Source organism: Zootoca vivipara, chromosome 3 (assembly GCF_965207765.1).
Source record: "Zootoca vivipara chromosome 3, rZooViv2.hap1.1, whole genome shotgun sequence".
NCBI classification, from domain to species: Eukaryota; Metazoa; Chordata; class Lepidosauria; order Squamata; family Lacertidae; genus Zootoca; species Zootoca vivipara.
The window spans coordinates 88,285,602-88,300,969 of NC_142586.1; the positions used below are offsets into that span (position 1 = coordinate 88,285,602).

The 15,368-nt window shown below is 39.6% G+C and overlaps 1 protein-coding gene across 5 annotated transcripts in view; it reads left to right on the plus strand.

The window, feature by feature from the left end:
- CDC42BPA (CDC42 binding protein kinase alpha) overlaps window positions 1–15,368 on the plus strand; it is a 163,508-nt gene that overhangs the window by 108,480 nt on the left and 39,660 nt on the right. For 3 of the 5 annotated variants that reach the window (XM_088666624.1, XM_088666627.1, XM_088666626.1), the window contains 5 exons: window positions 957–1,062; window positions 1,873–2,021; window positions 3,117–3,208; window positions 5,418–5,494; window positions 14,068–14,106. In XM_088666624.1, coding sequence (XP_088522750.1) covers window positions 957–1,062; window positions 1,873–2,021; window positions 3,117–3,208; window positions 5,418–5,494; window positions 14,068–14,106 — 463 coding nt within the window. The remainder of the gene's footprint in view (window positions 1–956; window positions 1,063–1,872; window positions 2,022–3,116; window positions 3,209–5,417; window positions 5,495–14,067; window positions 14,107–15,368) is intronic. The other 2 variants (XM_035111467.3, XM_035111468.3) reach the window with 1 other exon arrangement.

Below are 15,368 nucleotides of genomic sequence, written 5' to 3' on the forward strand. Positions count from 1 at the left end.
AAATAAATACCATCCTATGCCTTTCCCAGCTGTCGGCGGTGGGATGGGGGGGAGAAGTGGCGAGGAAGGATTACTTCTTTGCCACTTCTCCCTCCCCGCCACCTCGCAGAGAGCAGGCACAGGACAGGGGTTCAGAGAGTCGCAGCACAGCGCTTCTCCAAACCCCCGGTCCTGTGCCTTTCTCCGCCGCTGCCCACCTCACTCGAGTATAAGGCAAGGGCGTCTTTTTCAGCACATTTTTGGTGCTGAAAAAGTAGGCTTATACTCGAGTATATACGGTATGTATTATTCAGCTGTCCCCCCATTATAATTATTTTAAAAAGGGAATTCATTTATTTCGTTACTTTAAAACAACTACTCAGTGTCAGCTTTTGGAGAGCCAGAGTGGTGTAATGATTAGAGTGTTAGACTGTGATCTGGGATAATTGCTATTCAGCCATGAAGCTCTTCGGGTGACTCACTCCCAGCCTAACCTACCTTGCAAGGTTGTTGTGAGAATAAAATGGGGAGAGGAGAACCATGTACCCACCTCAAGCTCTTTGGAGGAAAGATGGGATATAAACGCAATAAATGAAATGAAGATAGAAAATAAGAGTATTACGGTACATTATATGCAATGGTCACCGTCTGCCCGTTTACACCTGTGCACCACTGAAATGAATGGGAGCTGTACAAGACCATGCAGCATTATGTCCTTTGATGCCTTTTTTAAAAATAGAAATGTTAAGGATTCAGTTCCACAGCACCCAAGAAAACTTGAGGGACATCACGTGGGTTGTGTCTGCTTGCAGATTAACTAATTGATTGTTCTATAATTATGATTGATTTTATGAAATTCTCGTTATGGCTGTTTTTCAACATCCTCATTATCTCTCTAACTTAAATGTCACAATAGAGCAAAAACTTAGCCTTTACTTTTGCCAAAGTTCTTAAATCTTATTTCACTGCTTGACTAGGGTAAGCGATGAAAAGGATGCCCGAGGCTATCTCCAAGCCTTAGCCTCCAAAATGACTGAAGAACTAGAGGCCCTGAGGAACTCCAGTTTGGGGGCAAGAGCAACAGTAAGCAATTATTCAGTGTATTTTTTTTAAGATTTCCTGTGCCATCAAATAAATGCTTAGTGTGAGTTATATTAGCTACCAGTTACAGCATATGAATCTTGAAAGGTGTTCCAGAGAATTGTCTAATCCTGTTAGCTGGACACGTTTCAGTTAGTAAGGCTTGAGGATGCAGACAAGGTGCTTCAATCGGTCAGGGCAACCATTTCCCCTCTGGACTCTTGCCCCTCTTGGCTGATGAAAACTGGCAAGGACAGGACAGCTGGCTGGGCCAGGAAGGTGATTAATATCTCCTTCTGGGGTCCTCTTCCAACTCTGCAATTCTATGATTCTGTGATCATCCATATAATTCTATACTGATTTTAATCTGTTCATAAGGTAGTGTATATAAAAACAGTTATTGCAACATTACATTTAAATAATCAAACTGACTAAAATCACTGTTGTGGACAATAGTCCCCATTCCATGACATCCCAGTTTAAACAGTCATGGAATGGGGACTATTGGGTTGTATTTATTAAAGCTTGTTTAAAGGAGGTCAGAGAGGGCATGGAAACTTCCTCTGTGATAGATTCATCCCCCACCCCCCATGAATAAGTATTTTAATTGTTGCTAATGTATTCTATAGCATAAATGGGATATTTCATAAAACTACTATTGCCTATAAAAGATTAAGATAGTAGAACTCCTTTTTTATTACTTGGATCAAAGAAAGATAATGTATTTGGGGCATTGGTAGGACTCTTTTGGAAGACCATAAGATTGAAATGTCACAAATGCCTTAAATAAAAGGAAACGGCTTTTATTTTTAGGACATGCCCTGGAAGATGCGGCGTTTCGCAAAACTGGATATGTCTGCAAGGTTAGAGCTACAGTCAGCCCTTGATGCAGAAATACGAGCCAAACAAGCCATTCAAGAGGAGTTAAATAAAGTTAAAGCTTGCAATATTGCAACAGAATGGTAAGAATTGGTGGTTCTAATGTTCTAGCTTGCAAAGTCTTTTCTACAAAAGACATACTGATAAGTCCTAAAATATATTGCCTGTCAAACTGTAATCCTACAGTTATTCATGGCAGCCTGACTTAAAAGCAAAAGTTATCCTTCTATAATTTGTAGTTAATTGAATCATTACTGGAAAATCTGTGCTTTTTTAAGGTGCTTCAAAGACCTTTGTTGAAAATAAAATTTATGTTGCCTTTTACAACATTAAAAAAAGCAATAAAATGCATTCCTCTGCTAGTTTACCACGATTGGCTTATGGATTCTGAAGAACGATCTTTTTCCATCATGATCCATTTTGTTGACTTAAGAAATTCAATGATCAAGGGAGCTGATTGAAGGCAGATAATTTCTAGTAAATTGACTGCTCCGGGTCATATAATTTATATAAAATTCTGTAGGCAAGACTTTTTAGTTGCCTTTGAAAACTAAAAGTAGCAGCAAGAGTCCAGCTAAATAGCAGCATGAATTCTGCTCAATTTCCCCCATAACAGAATTCAGCAATGAAACTGGCATGAAACATATTCTATGACTGCTAACATAATAGCTATTTTAATAGTAATACCCGAATAGCAAGACCCAAATAGCTATTTTTCATAAAGGGGTGATGACCAACTCGGGCTTCAATTAACACATTTTTGAAAGGTAGCCAAAGGCTTAACAAGCCAGTATTAGACTAGAATTTCCAGAATTAGTTACTGGAGTTGCATATTGGAACATGCATTTCCACCAGTAAACATCACAGTTGCTAGGAAATGGCCACCAAAAATAATCAGTGCTGTATTTTAAAATAGAGATCATTTCTTCCCGTGCCTGCTGCTAATACTGTTGTTCATAAACAGAGACTAGAGTCAAAGGAATCAGAGACAATCGCTAATTCCTTTTTCAAGGTTCCTTGCTACAGTAGCGCTCATTTCCATGTTTTGTGTTATACTTCTTCTGACAGTGTGACATGTCTGACATTGATCTTGACTGAACAATATGTTCAAAGTAACGATTAAATAACATGGCCCTTACTAATTGGATCTCTCTCTCTCTCTTTTTATTTGTATAAAGCAAACTACAGGAATCTGACAAGAAGAACTCTGACCTATTGTCAGAAATAGAGAGACTGAAAAAAGAGACAGAAGAACTCCGATCAGAAAAGGGTACGAGAATTGGTGTCCAAATAAAGGAAGGCAAAATCCACTCCACAGCAGTTGGGTACATCTTATCAAATAAGAATGGCATCTTAGAGTGTGCTGACAGAATGTGGACTCTGGCTTCTAAGATATCATCATAGCTCTTACATGATAAGATGTACCCACAGCTGGTATAAAAATACAGAAGGACAGTTGTCTTGGTTCATAATGTCTTTTTTCCAAATCTTTTTGTTTTTGTACTGTACAGCAGTTGATCACTATTTAATAGAAAGTTGCTGGCATAATGAGTAGTTAGAACTCAGATATTTTATGTATCGTATGGTGAAGAAATCATTTAAAATGTGCCCATTCTTTTGATTTAAGCTACAAGCCACCTAGAGTAGTCTTATAGAGTGGGAAAATAAATTTAAATTATTTTCTCAAAAATAAATGTCTTATCGATTGCTCCTACAATAATTCTGTTTGTTTATTTATTTACTTTGCTCTTCATATTTTACCAGTGCCATTTTGGGTTACAACCAGTGCTTTTTTCTGTTGGCACAGTGTCCTGCCACCTCTTTCCCCCAGCCACCATCTTGCCGCCACCACTTGCCCACCCTCCTCCTCACTTGCTCCTTTCTCCCCACACACCATTGCCGCTTGCTCCTCCTCCATCGCTGCTGTTTCCCACGGCTGCAGGCACAGGCTCCCGGAGGTGCTTTGGTGTGACCCTTATGATCGTCAAAGTGCCTTCCAGGAAGGTGCCTGGCGATCATAAAAGTCGCGCCAGAGCAGAGGCGCTTTGGTGCGACTGTTACGATCAGCAAAGTGCCTCTGCTCTGGTGCGACTTTTACGATAGTCAGGCACTTTCCAGGAAAGTGGTTCGGTGATTGTAAGGGTTGCACCAAAGCGCCTCTGGGAGGCTGTGCCTTCTGCAGGAAGCAACAGCGACAGAGGAGGAAGCAGCATAGGTGGGTGGGGGGAGCAAGCAGGGTGGTAGTGGTGTGTACTGGCACCTATTTTTCTTCAAAAAACAAAAACAAAAAAGCCCACTGGTTACAACTTAAACAATACCACAATCAGGAGGTGAACATTAAGATAGAAAAGGTTGATTCCTTCATGTACTATCATCCTATTCATTTTAATTGTTATGCTTTTGCCCTATTGATGATGGTGAGTTTTCATGATCAAAATATGTGTTAACTTAGCTGAGTTATTATGTATACATCTGATTTAAGCTCATGGGTGCTTCTTATTAGTTGCTCTTTCTAAAGGGCACAGTGAAGTCCTTGTGACAAATCAGTAGTAGGGTAGAATACAGTATTGTTTTGATAGCTTCATAATGGGGAATCTCCTCTGAAAAACTGTCCATGGAACTCTAGTTGCACTGGCCAAAGTTTCACTCAGTTTAAATTTAAAACCACCCAGGAAAAAGCCCAGGAAGTTATATTTGTTGGAGGAGTAGATAGAGAGGGGATCCTTTTAATGGTAGAGTGTGGTGAGAACTGCATTTGTGAAAGGAGAGATAAGGGGACCAAACCAATATAGCTCCGTGAATCTGTAAACGTAACCTTACTCTGTCTTAAGCTGGATCTAGACACATCAAAAGAAGTGATTCAGTTAAACACATTGTAAACTCATACAGGGCAATCTGGTAGGGAAAGACAGGACTCCAGAACGCCACCTGGTGTCACAGTGTTATAACAACGCATATAAAACACTTTTTCTTTACCACTCTAGCTGAGTCCTTAGTTATACAATCTGATCCTAAAAAAACTGTTTCAACTGCCACGGTACTAGAGTGGGGTTTTTTGCTGCTGCAGGAGCCAGAGTTTTTTAAGTAGTGGTACAGCAGTTCTTGATATATAAGGCCAGAGAATAGTTCTCAGATGCAATGAGGTTTACCAGTTGTGCACTTGCACCAGTACTGGAAATCTTCATTGTATGCAGACGATGTAGCTCTAAGAGTTTTAAGTACAATGGTTGTAAGTATGAGAATTAGAAAAAGATGCTAAGAAATTAATATGCAAACTTAATTATTTTGAGATCTTGTTGCAAATGACATGATGTTGTACTTTGGAGTGTTACAGCTCTGCTTCCTTTTTCTTTTCCTGAGCTATGGAGCAAGCTGGTGCATTTTGGAGTAGGAACCGAGATATCTCAAGAAGGACAACCTATAGACAATGACCCAATTGGCCATTTTCTATAGGTTAAAGACTTGCTGCTGTTTTCTAGGTGTAAAGCACCAAGACTCACAGAATTCTTTCTTGGCATTTTTGAATGCGCCTACCTCTGCTCTGGATCAATTTGAAGTAAGTAAACAGCTGGTGTATTATATCTTTTGATGTCATATGCATATTCAGTTTGTCGTCACTACTGCTTTGAAATAATTACACTTATGTGAGGGGGGGGGTTGGAATTCACCGTGCAAACCTATCATGTCTATTCAGAAGCAAGTCCCCTTGAATCCAGTGATGCATGCTCCTGTGTACATGTATATAGCATCTCAGCCTTTGATATCCAAGGAACGTGTATTATTTGCCTTATACTTAGGTTTTGATATTGTGTTGTTTTTTTATTGCATTATTTCCATGCATTGCTATAGGGACCTTTTAATTGCAACTCCCATATGTTCAAATCAGAAGTTTACTTCAGACACGTAGTAAGGGAGAAACCCTCCAGATTCTGTTATTTTCTCAGATAATTTATTTTAGGCATTTGTTTTCATGTCTCTGATTTTTCAAAATAATTAGGTTGCTGATTTCCTAGAAAGCAGGGGACATATCTTAAAATAGAAATGAAAAGTATTGTGGATTCCATTGTCTTCCTTTTTCAAATAAAGTAAGGGCCCTATTATGTTAAAACACTTAAGTTCAAGTCTTACTTTTAACAATATTTATGTCTCATTCTATTATGAATGGAAAATACAGAACAGAATAGTTTCATAAAATACTGCGACCTCTTGTCTCCCTTTGTTTCCTGAACTGCTTTCTTAGCACAGATGAACTTGGAAAGCCAAGACAAAGTGCAAGATAATAGATTGTGTCTAAGCAACCTGCAAAATTTCACCCAAATGCCCCTTCACTTTAGGAACTGCATGCAAGAAGAGCATTGCTTTGTCCTGTTTGAGGATGATAGTGCTTTTGTGACACCAGCAAGCATGACACTTCTTTTTAGGCTTCTTTGTATTATTAGCACTCAGCAATCTACACACTTTACATTTAAGGACGCCGTGCTTAAAATGTTTAGAAAGCTCAGGACTAACACAACTATAATACCACAACTATTATTTCTCCAGGCAGGCGCATTATCTGACCCATGAGAGCAGCAAAATAAGCAGACCGTACAATGGTGATGGGATAAAATCAGGCCAAATCTTTATTGACACCAGCAGGCGGGGCAAGGGTTGGCATGGCATTGGGTCCCAGGATCATCATTCCACAAGCCCCATGTTGATGGAATGGATCCGCTGGATTTGGATCACTCCAAACCTGTACAACAGGAGTCAGCCAGTGTTGAACCTTGCTGTGGTGCAAGCCAAGCAAGCAAGGTCTCACTGGCAGACCAGGTGCAGATTCCAACCAGGTGGATACCAAACCAACACTTGGGTTTGCCATGGTCAATCCTCCCCTCGGGCCCCTTGGGGGGGGGCTATAATATGTTGATCCTGACCAATGCCATTTCTACCCTCATACAAACAACCTTCTTAACAAAGGAAAGCCATAATTTCACCAAAGGAAAAGCGGAAAAACCCCAACCAAGTGCCAATCACGTTGAGAGAGAAAAATTCATTTCCAGCCTCAGTTAAGGCTCTAACCCAAGGGTGGATGGGCAGGAAGCTCTCAAAGCAAAATGACTGTGAGCTCCAAGGGAAGCAGCCTTAGGCTTCCTCCTCCCTTCTGCAGCAAGGGCTCATGGGACAGAGAAATACTGGACAAAACCTTGTCCAGTATTTTGCTGCAATCTATGGGCCACAGCGCCGCTGGGCAAAGGCGTCCCGTGCTTATTGAGCATGGAACAGGGCTTGTAAGCAGAACTGAGAAACACAACTCAATTTGGGGAAGAAGACACATTGGCCAAGATCACATGTTATATTCAGCCAAACCATGCTAAGCACAAATAGATCAGCCCTCAAGAGAGAATATCACAGCTGTAATGCTGCTGCATTGCTAAACCATAGTTTTGTATAGCATGTTGTCCCAACCTGAGTTTAGCCCTCTCCAGGCAAGCCATGAGCTGTAACCAAGATTTGTTCTATGGTTTACACATTGTGCTTTATCACTATCGGGTGGATACCTTACTAACATGACCACAGTAATGTACTATAGCTGAAGCAAAGGGGACTGAGGAAAGGCAAGGACCTGGGATCTGAACACAGATGAGATTGTGAATTAGGGTGAAGGTCCCAATTGATTGAGAGGGAGGAGAAGCAAGGGCAAATGGAAGAAAATTTGGAGCTGGAAAAGGAAGTTGTTGCTGTCACTTGCCCAGTCACACAGATGTAGCCTATCTTTATGGCCACAGACATTTTGTTAGTTTGGATAGTAAAATCCTGCCACTAAGAAAATGTGACAATTAATGGCACATTCCACATCTGCATAATTCTCCTAAAGGTACAGCAAACCTAAGGAGTCTATATTGTTGCCCTAACAATCCTGTGTTCCATTGCACTGTCTTTAATGTAATTAAACTACTATGTAATATAGGTGGAATACCCTGTTTCTCATATTTTAAGACATACCCATAAAATAAGCCATAGCAGGATTTCTAAGCATTCAAGGAATATAAGACATACCCCGAAAATAAGACATAGTGATAGGCGCAGCAGCAATGCCAGCCGCGGCAGGAGGAGAAGGAAAAAAATAAGACATCCCTTGAAAATAAGCCATAGTGTGTTTTTTTGAGGAAAAAATAAATATAAGACATGTCTTATAATATGAGAAACACGGTAATAGTCAGTTAACAAAAGCTGTTCAAAAGGTATACTAAAATAAATAAATATGTAAATCATTTGGAATCTTTCTTCACTTGATTTCTCAACAGTATGGCAGTGCTGGTTATTTTCACAAAACAGAAGTTTTCATCTATCTGTTTCTGTTTCTTTACTGCTCTATACGTTAAAATAGGATTCCTTTTCTTCTTCTTCATCCTCATTGATTGATTTTATGGATGACGTAAGTCGAAACAGCAAATTATTCAGTAGAAATCAGATTGATTTGGCAAATTTGAATAGTAATGCAGTCACTTTAACAAGCCGTGCCATCAAGAGCATGAAAATCTACAGAAGGTTTTAGTGCTCCTGATATGTTTAAATCCTGAGTATTTATCAATATAGTTCTTTTTTATTGGCATGAATTTGTGTATGTGTATGTGTCTGTTGCTTTGTTTTGCTATTAAAAGGAGCTGAGATGCCTGCACTCACTCTGCCCTAATATTTTCTACATTGTTAATGATATTGCTTGGTCAGAAGTTGACCTTTAAAATATATTGCTGCAATTTGGTTTTTGGTTTTGGGGTGAGTGTAAGTGTATTATCTTCCTTTGCTTTGTGGCTGTTTTCTTTCCTCTGCTCAGTTTCCTTCCCTTCATATCAGTGATTTCTGCAGACTTTTTGAATTTCAGATGTCAACTAAGCATTATGATTCTTAACACCATCCATTTTTATTTTACTTTTTAATATTGGACATTGACAAAAAAATTAACCTAACTGATTTTATACCAGCTAATGAATGTTTTTCAAATTGACTGCATTATTTTATGACAAGGATTTTTGTAGTGGATCAATAAATTACAGACTAGGAATATTGTCTTAGAATATACATAGCTCACTCTTTTTATAAAATTGCCTGTTTGTTCATTAAACTGCAATCCCAGCTACTTTTAAAATGCATTAAATGCAACCATGTGGTAGAAAAAATATTCTTACCACTGAATATGGGAGTCCATAGAGAATGGTGACATAATGAGGGTGCAGTGAATACTCATATTCTGATAAAAAAATGTTTCACAAGTATACATCCAGTTATGGTGTGAGTAGTACTGTGCTCTAGTGCTTGTGATGTCATCATTGTGCTTGTGATTTTCACCATTGAAGTATTTGACAGCTATTTGAGTTAACAAGGGGCAAAAAGGAATTTGTCTTTTAAAATAGACTTGAGAGTTCAGCAGTGCACTTTTCTGCCCTATTTAAAGATTTAGGGTTTTATCCAACTATGTCATACTTAGAGAAGACCTGTGGAAATCAGTGGACATCAGTTAATCCACCTAACTTAGGTGCATTGATTTGATTTCCCTGGATCAACTCTTGACTTAGTTGGATACAAACCTTAGATTGGATTTTTATATTCAGTACCTTTCAAAGGCACTCTGATTCAACAGTGCTTAGAGGATTGCAAGCTATATAAAGTAGACCTTTTGTGTAAAAATGATAGATAAGTTCTAGATACAAAACAGAACTTCCAAACCTATATTTTACATGAGTGTAAGAAAGGTTTTTGTTTTCTGTTGCTTACCATTTGTTTCTTAATGGTATACATGTTCCCCATCTGCAACATTAGAACTAGCACATCCTTTTATCTAAAATCCTTTTTTTAAAAAAAATGATCTTTTTAGTGTAGCATAACTCCACTCCCACCTCACTCCAAATCAAAGATCCTACTTGCCTTCATTGCTTGTTTAATTGATTTCAAATATAATAACAGCATTGTGCATATATTTGCACATATTTACATAACAATAGTTCTACGTTCACTGTAGCTTAACTAATTTGCCAAGCACACTAATGAAATCTACCACACAACTCAAGTTTTCAGAAGATTGTAGCTGCTGAAGAGTTAGCTAATGGAGATATTGGCCCTGTTAACACATCACGCTAAGCCAAACCATAGCATAACATGAACAAACAAGTATGTGGAAAGGAGATCACGGCTGTTTTCACCTCCTCAGGTATTTTGTTGCTGCGATTCTCTAAGCTAAGCTGCGATTTGGCTTAGCATGCTTGTGATTTAGCTCTCTCCTGGCAAATGATGAGCTGCAACCAAGGTTTGTCCTGCACCTTTTACTCATTTGTGCTAAGCTATGGTTTGGCTCAGAGTTATGTGCAAACAAGGGCACTGACTAGCAGGATGTGTTCTTTCCTTCATATGCATGCTGTGATCATAAAGTGGAAATTAATTTGTGCTTATTTCAAGAATTGGGGTGCATTGTCTGCTTTTATTAAGAGTATCTTGGTAGTAAATACATTTAAGGTGGCTGTAGATGAATGGTCAGTGGATTTGTGCATAATGGTAATGCTAGGCTTCTACCCGCTTCAGACAAACTGCTTACTGTGAAGGAGAAGCCTCCACATACTGAGATTTAAAACAGCCCCTTTATGAATAATAGAATTCTCGTCTCCTGACTGTTACGGGCTCCCCCAGATCACAGACCCCTTCTTCCAAGTCAGTCTCTAACCTCACTTCTCCCAGTGTCCACTCAACAGTACCCAGCCACCACCCCTCAGTGTCCAGCCAGTCCCTGGCAATGGCCAACTGTAGCCAAGCTAACTCCATCTGGGTAAAGTCACCACAGCTATTGAAAGGCGCTTCAAGCCACAGAGGTCACTTTACCTGATTCTTTTGAGGGAGCACCGCCCCATCTTTGCAACCTTTGCATTTGTTCTGTTACACACAATACACAAGTAATTTATATACTTAAACAAAACTATGAACAATTGCAGCTTACTTTAATTAGGCTAACAAGGAAGCATATAATTTTTCTATTTTTACTAGGGAAAGATATGTGTCTAGGTTCGCAGCTGCACTTAACAGTAGACTGCAGATGGAAGGAGAACAAATATCCCACTGTGAAAATGAGTCATTGGTGCTGTTGCATTACATTTTGTCTCCTTCCAGAGGTAGCTCACTGAAGACCTGCTGCACAGTTAGCCCATCTTCTTCAAGAACATTCTAAGTTATGCTTTACTTCAAATAAACATTTTCCACCGTTGTAGCTTTCTGAAAATACTAAGTGACCCTGTCTATTCCCAGTTATAAAGAATGTTGTGCTGTACGAATTTAGATTTCCCCCTCCTCCCCTCCACCACAAGGTGCAGGAGGTTAAGGTGGTGTAATATGAAGAAGGGGCTAGAATGATTCGATTATTTCCAAAATTAGAACTTGATTTCTTGAGGACCTTGCTATTACATTCTCCATACCTCCCATATCATTCATGACCAGGAGTAGGTTTCTTGATTATCACAAGTTCACTAAGTTTGCTTTTTCAAAAGATGTGCATTTTGTCATTACAGTATTCCATAATTCAATACAATAAAATACAATAAAATTGGTTCAGTGCAGTTCAATGCAAGTATCAAAATATTTAGAATTGGAAAGATTCCTCCCAAATGATTCCCCTTTCCTAGCCAGATACTCACCAACTCAGCCCCAATAGTTCCTGGGTCTATCAATATGTCCATGCACACATATACGGTCATATAGAACCATCATCCTTCACTCTTGCCCTACAAATATATCACAGTAAGCAGAAGTCCTCAGACTGCTGATTTCATACTTTGGATACAGGCAGGTCAAATTCATTTAAGAAGAAAAAAAGGAGGCCAGGAAGGTGTGCAGCAATCGTTGAAGACTGTCCTTGGAATGACAGTTAATAGAGGAGTCCTGGGGTGTCTTGAGCTGAGATCCCTTCATTAGAAAGGGAAATTCGAACTAGCATAGATTTTTTTTATAAATTTAAGATGCTTTCCGTCATGTTCTATAAGAAAGAATAGTAGGGCAAGAAACGTAAAGTGTTTCTCAATCATCAGTAGGTTTATGATCATAATACAAAGTTTATGCTCCTATAGTAAAACTTCCAGCTTATCCTTAACATTGTTAAGCAGTGCTAATTTTTAACAGTAGCTGTGTTCACTTTGCACCAACCACTCCAAAATGATTCTATTAACAAGAATAGCAGATACAGTTAAGTTGCCATCTGTTATAGGTTTTTAAAAATGTATTCGAAATGCCCTCTCTTTAAAAAACAAACAAAAAACTGTTGAAAGCAAAGTTCATAAATCCACCTGATTCGAAAATGCACCTTCTTGGGGGGCTGGGTCTGCTTCTTTTGAGACAATGCCTGGCTTTCCTCCTCCTTTGACACCTCGGACTGTGCCATGGGGCTCCCTCTTTCTACCACCATTGAAGGGGCCTCCCTGGCATTCAGTGGTCCCGCCTCCTCCCTCTGAGCCAAGGTGGAGGGAGCCTGCAAAACTTTGAGGAAGATTTTCAACAGAAGGGCCCAGCTCCAAGTTGGGTGCTTGAGTGGGAGAGCTCTGATTCATGGCCTCTTCCTTGCACTCACGGTCCTCACCAGAGTCCTCAGGGTGGGCCATGACACTTAGCTTCATGGCTTAACAGGAATTTTAACCTCTGACTCTCCTGCCCTACACCATCCTGACTCTTGGTAGCAATATAATATTTGAAAAAAGATTATTTTATTTTTATTTTTTATCATTAGACTATTGAAATGTTGAAATGTTTTTATGGTTCAGTTTTCAGTTAGTTCCCCATATTACCTTTCTTTGCAAAGAATTGCTGCCTTGTCGTCCATAGGTGAGGAGCATAACCTGAGGAATGCAGAGCTGCTTCCCAGTAATTGCATATATCCTTGTGCATCCATCTTTCCTTCTTGATCAAGTTAAAATATGAAAGCTTAGTGAAGAAGTTGGAAGGAACTGAAGTATTACCAGAGCCTTCCTTCCTACTTTACCAGTACCTTATGGCACATTTTGTGGGGAAAAAGAAGGGGCAGAGTAGTTTGTATGCCAGCAGCCCTACCATTTACACACTCAGCTTAGGAGACCCCTAAATACAGTCATTTGTCAAAAAACTTTCATTACTGGTAAGTAACAGTATTCCTAGTGTTCCTGAAATGATTTCTTCTCACGTGGAGTCAAATCATGCTCAGTCATTTCTATAGCCTTGCAGATGTAGTCTTGCCACAATGAACTTTCTATATAGCATCTAGGTCAAGCCTACACAACTGCCAAATGTAACCTATTAAGCTATATATCACCGGCCACTGAGTAAACCTGGAAGGCCTTAAACTGCAAAACTGTGGGATTGCCAAGACATAGCAAGCCACAATGTATAGTTAATTTAGCAGGTCACAAATTATTCAAGCCTATGCCGAATGACCTTTTTATCAGTCTGAGTTGAAAGACTTTGAGCATTTCTAAGTATTTGAGCACTTATTAGGAAAGGTTCATAGCTGCATTTTAAGCAGAACACTTTCGGCGCTCACATGGAGATCAGGATTTGCTTGGGGGAGAAGTTCTCCCGCTGACAGTTGTTGTTTAGTCGTTTAGTTGTGTCCGACTCTTCGTGACCCCATGGACCACAGCACGCCAGGCACTCCTGTCTTCCACTGCCTCCTGCAGTTTGGTCAAACTCATGTTCGTAGCTTCGAGAACACTGTCCAACCATCTCGTCCTCTGTCGTCCTGCTGACAGTAGTGGAGAGGAATTGCATCAGAAAGGGGTTAAATTGCTTTTCTCTGCCTGATAAAAACCTGATAATTATCACTCTTCCCCAGCTGATGTTATTCACTTTTTTTAAAAACAACAACAACAACATGCTAAATACAAAGATGCATTTAACTAACTTTCTGTTTATTTTGGCCCTTAAAATAATTGTGAGAGAAGTAGCTGTTACGAACATGCAAGTTTGAAAAAATGTTCTCCTGTGTCTGGTTTCCTTTAAAAAAAGAATTCCCTGTTATATGTCTCTGTCTTCACAATTCAAAATATTGTACTTATTACTGTATGTGTTTTGTGATAGAAATTTGGATTTGGATTATGTGCCTTTCTGTTTCGTTCTGTTAACAGTCTCCTCCTTTCTCTGTTAAAGCGCTCTCCTTCCTGTATTCCAGCTCACAAAGGCAGACGTGTAAGAGGATGTCTTGCTGTGTGTGGCCTTTTAGTTTTGCCCACGATGCACATGCTTTTTCCTTTGTTTAATGTAGACCATTTTTGTTGATGCTGTTTATGCCTTGCATATTTATCTTGCTGCTTGTCTTGTGCTACTGCTGCTCTTATACTTTCCTTGCATTCAATACTGTTTAAGTAAAAGTTCTGGAGAATGTGTGTGGCGTTTTCATTTTTTAATATTGCACTCTTGGCATTCGAATGTCACAGAAACAAAAGATGACGGTAAACTGAAGTTGTTAATACTAATTAGGTTGCAGTGCATGATTATAAACAGAATTAAAACCCACTTCTTCGTCTGCCCTGCTTCCTGTAGGAAACACCGGTAGCAAGACAAGATAATACGCAAGTTTTTGTTGTGGTAGATTAATTTTTTTAATAAGGAGACACTGAACTTAAAATCAGTAATCAATTTCAGTTATCCTTACTATTGCTGTGATTCTGTCCTAAACACAATGGGCCCTACCTGGGAGCAAGCAGAACGGTGCCTCACCCAGCTTATTGTCAAGAATACTAATGGTGTTGTCAGTTCTAGTTGTTTGTTTATTGGGCAGAAAAAACAACCGTGACCTAGTCTAGAAGCCAATTCACACAACCTAACATTCCTGCATTGCACAGGGTGTGTATGTGTGCTAGAGGGCCCTTTGGATCCCTTTCCACTCTACCATTCTATTATTTGAACAGGTGACGAGCACTATGCAACTTGAGAAAACTGATAATTGGATAGGCAGTGTGTGTTCTCAGTACAGGACACTGCACACACCTACATCAGGTCCCTCTTTGATGAGGGACTTCTTCACCCAGTAGCCTTTTGCTCTCGGATTAGGGTATATCAGTGCATGAATGGCTGAAGGCTAATTATTAGATCTATGAGTGTAGTGGTACTTTCTGGACTGTGTTGTAAGCTCTGGTTTTTTGAACAATGTACATAGAAGGTGCAAGCAGCATGTGCAAACCAGTCTTTTGCATTTCCCTTGTCCTTTGTGTTCCTATTTGGGAGAAGGAATGAAGGAAAGCACCAATTTTTTGGGGGGGGGGGACTTAGATATGTGCACATCCTCTGATTATATTTCCTCCATGCTGACACATAGATAAGGCATATGATATTGTGAGGCAGGCTTCCCCGGGAACCAGTGCTTTCAACTTTCCCCTTTTTTGCAGGAAATTCCCTTATTCGGCGCCCTTACTTTCATATCTGAGAGTTGACAGCACAATAGGATTTCC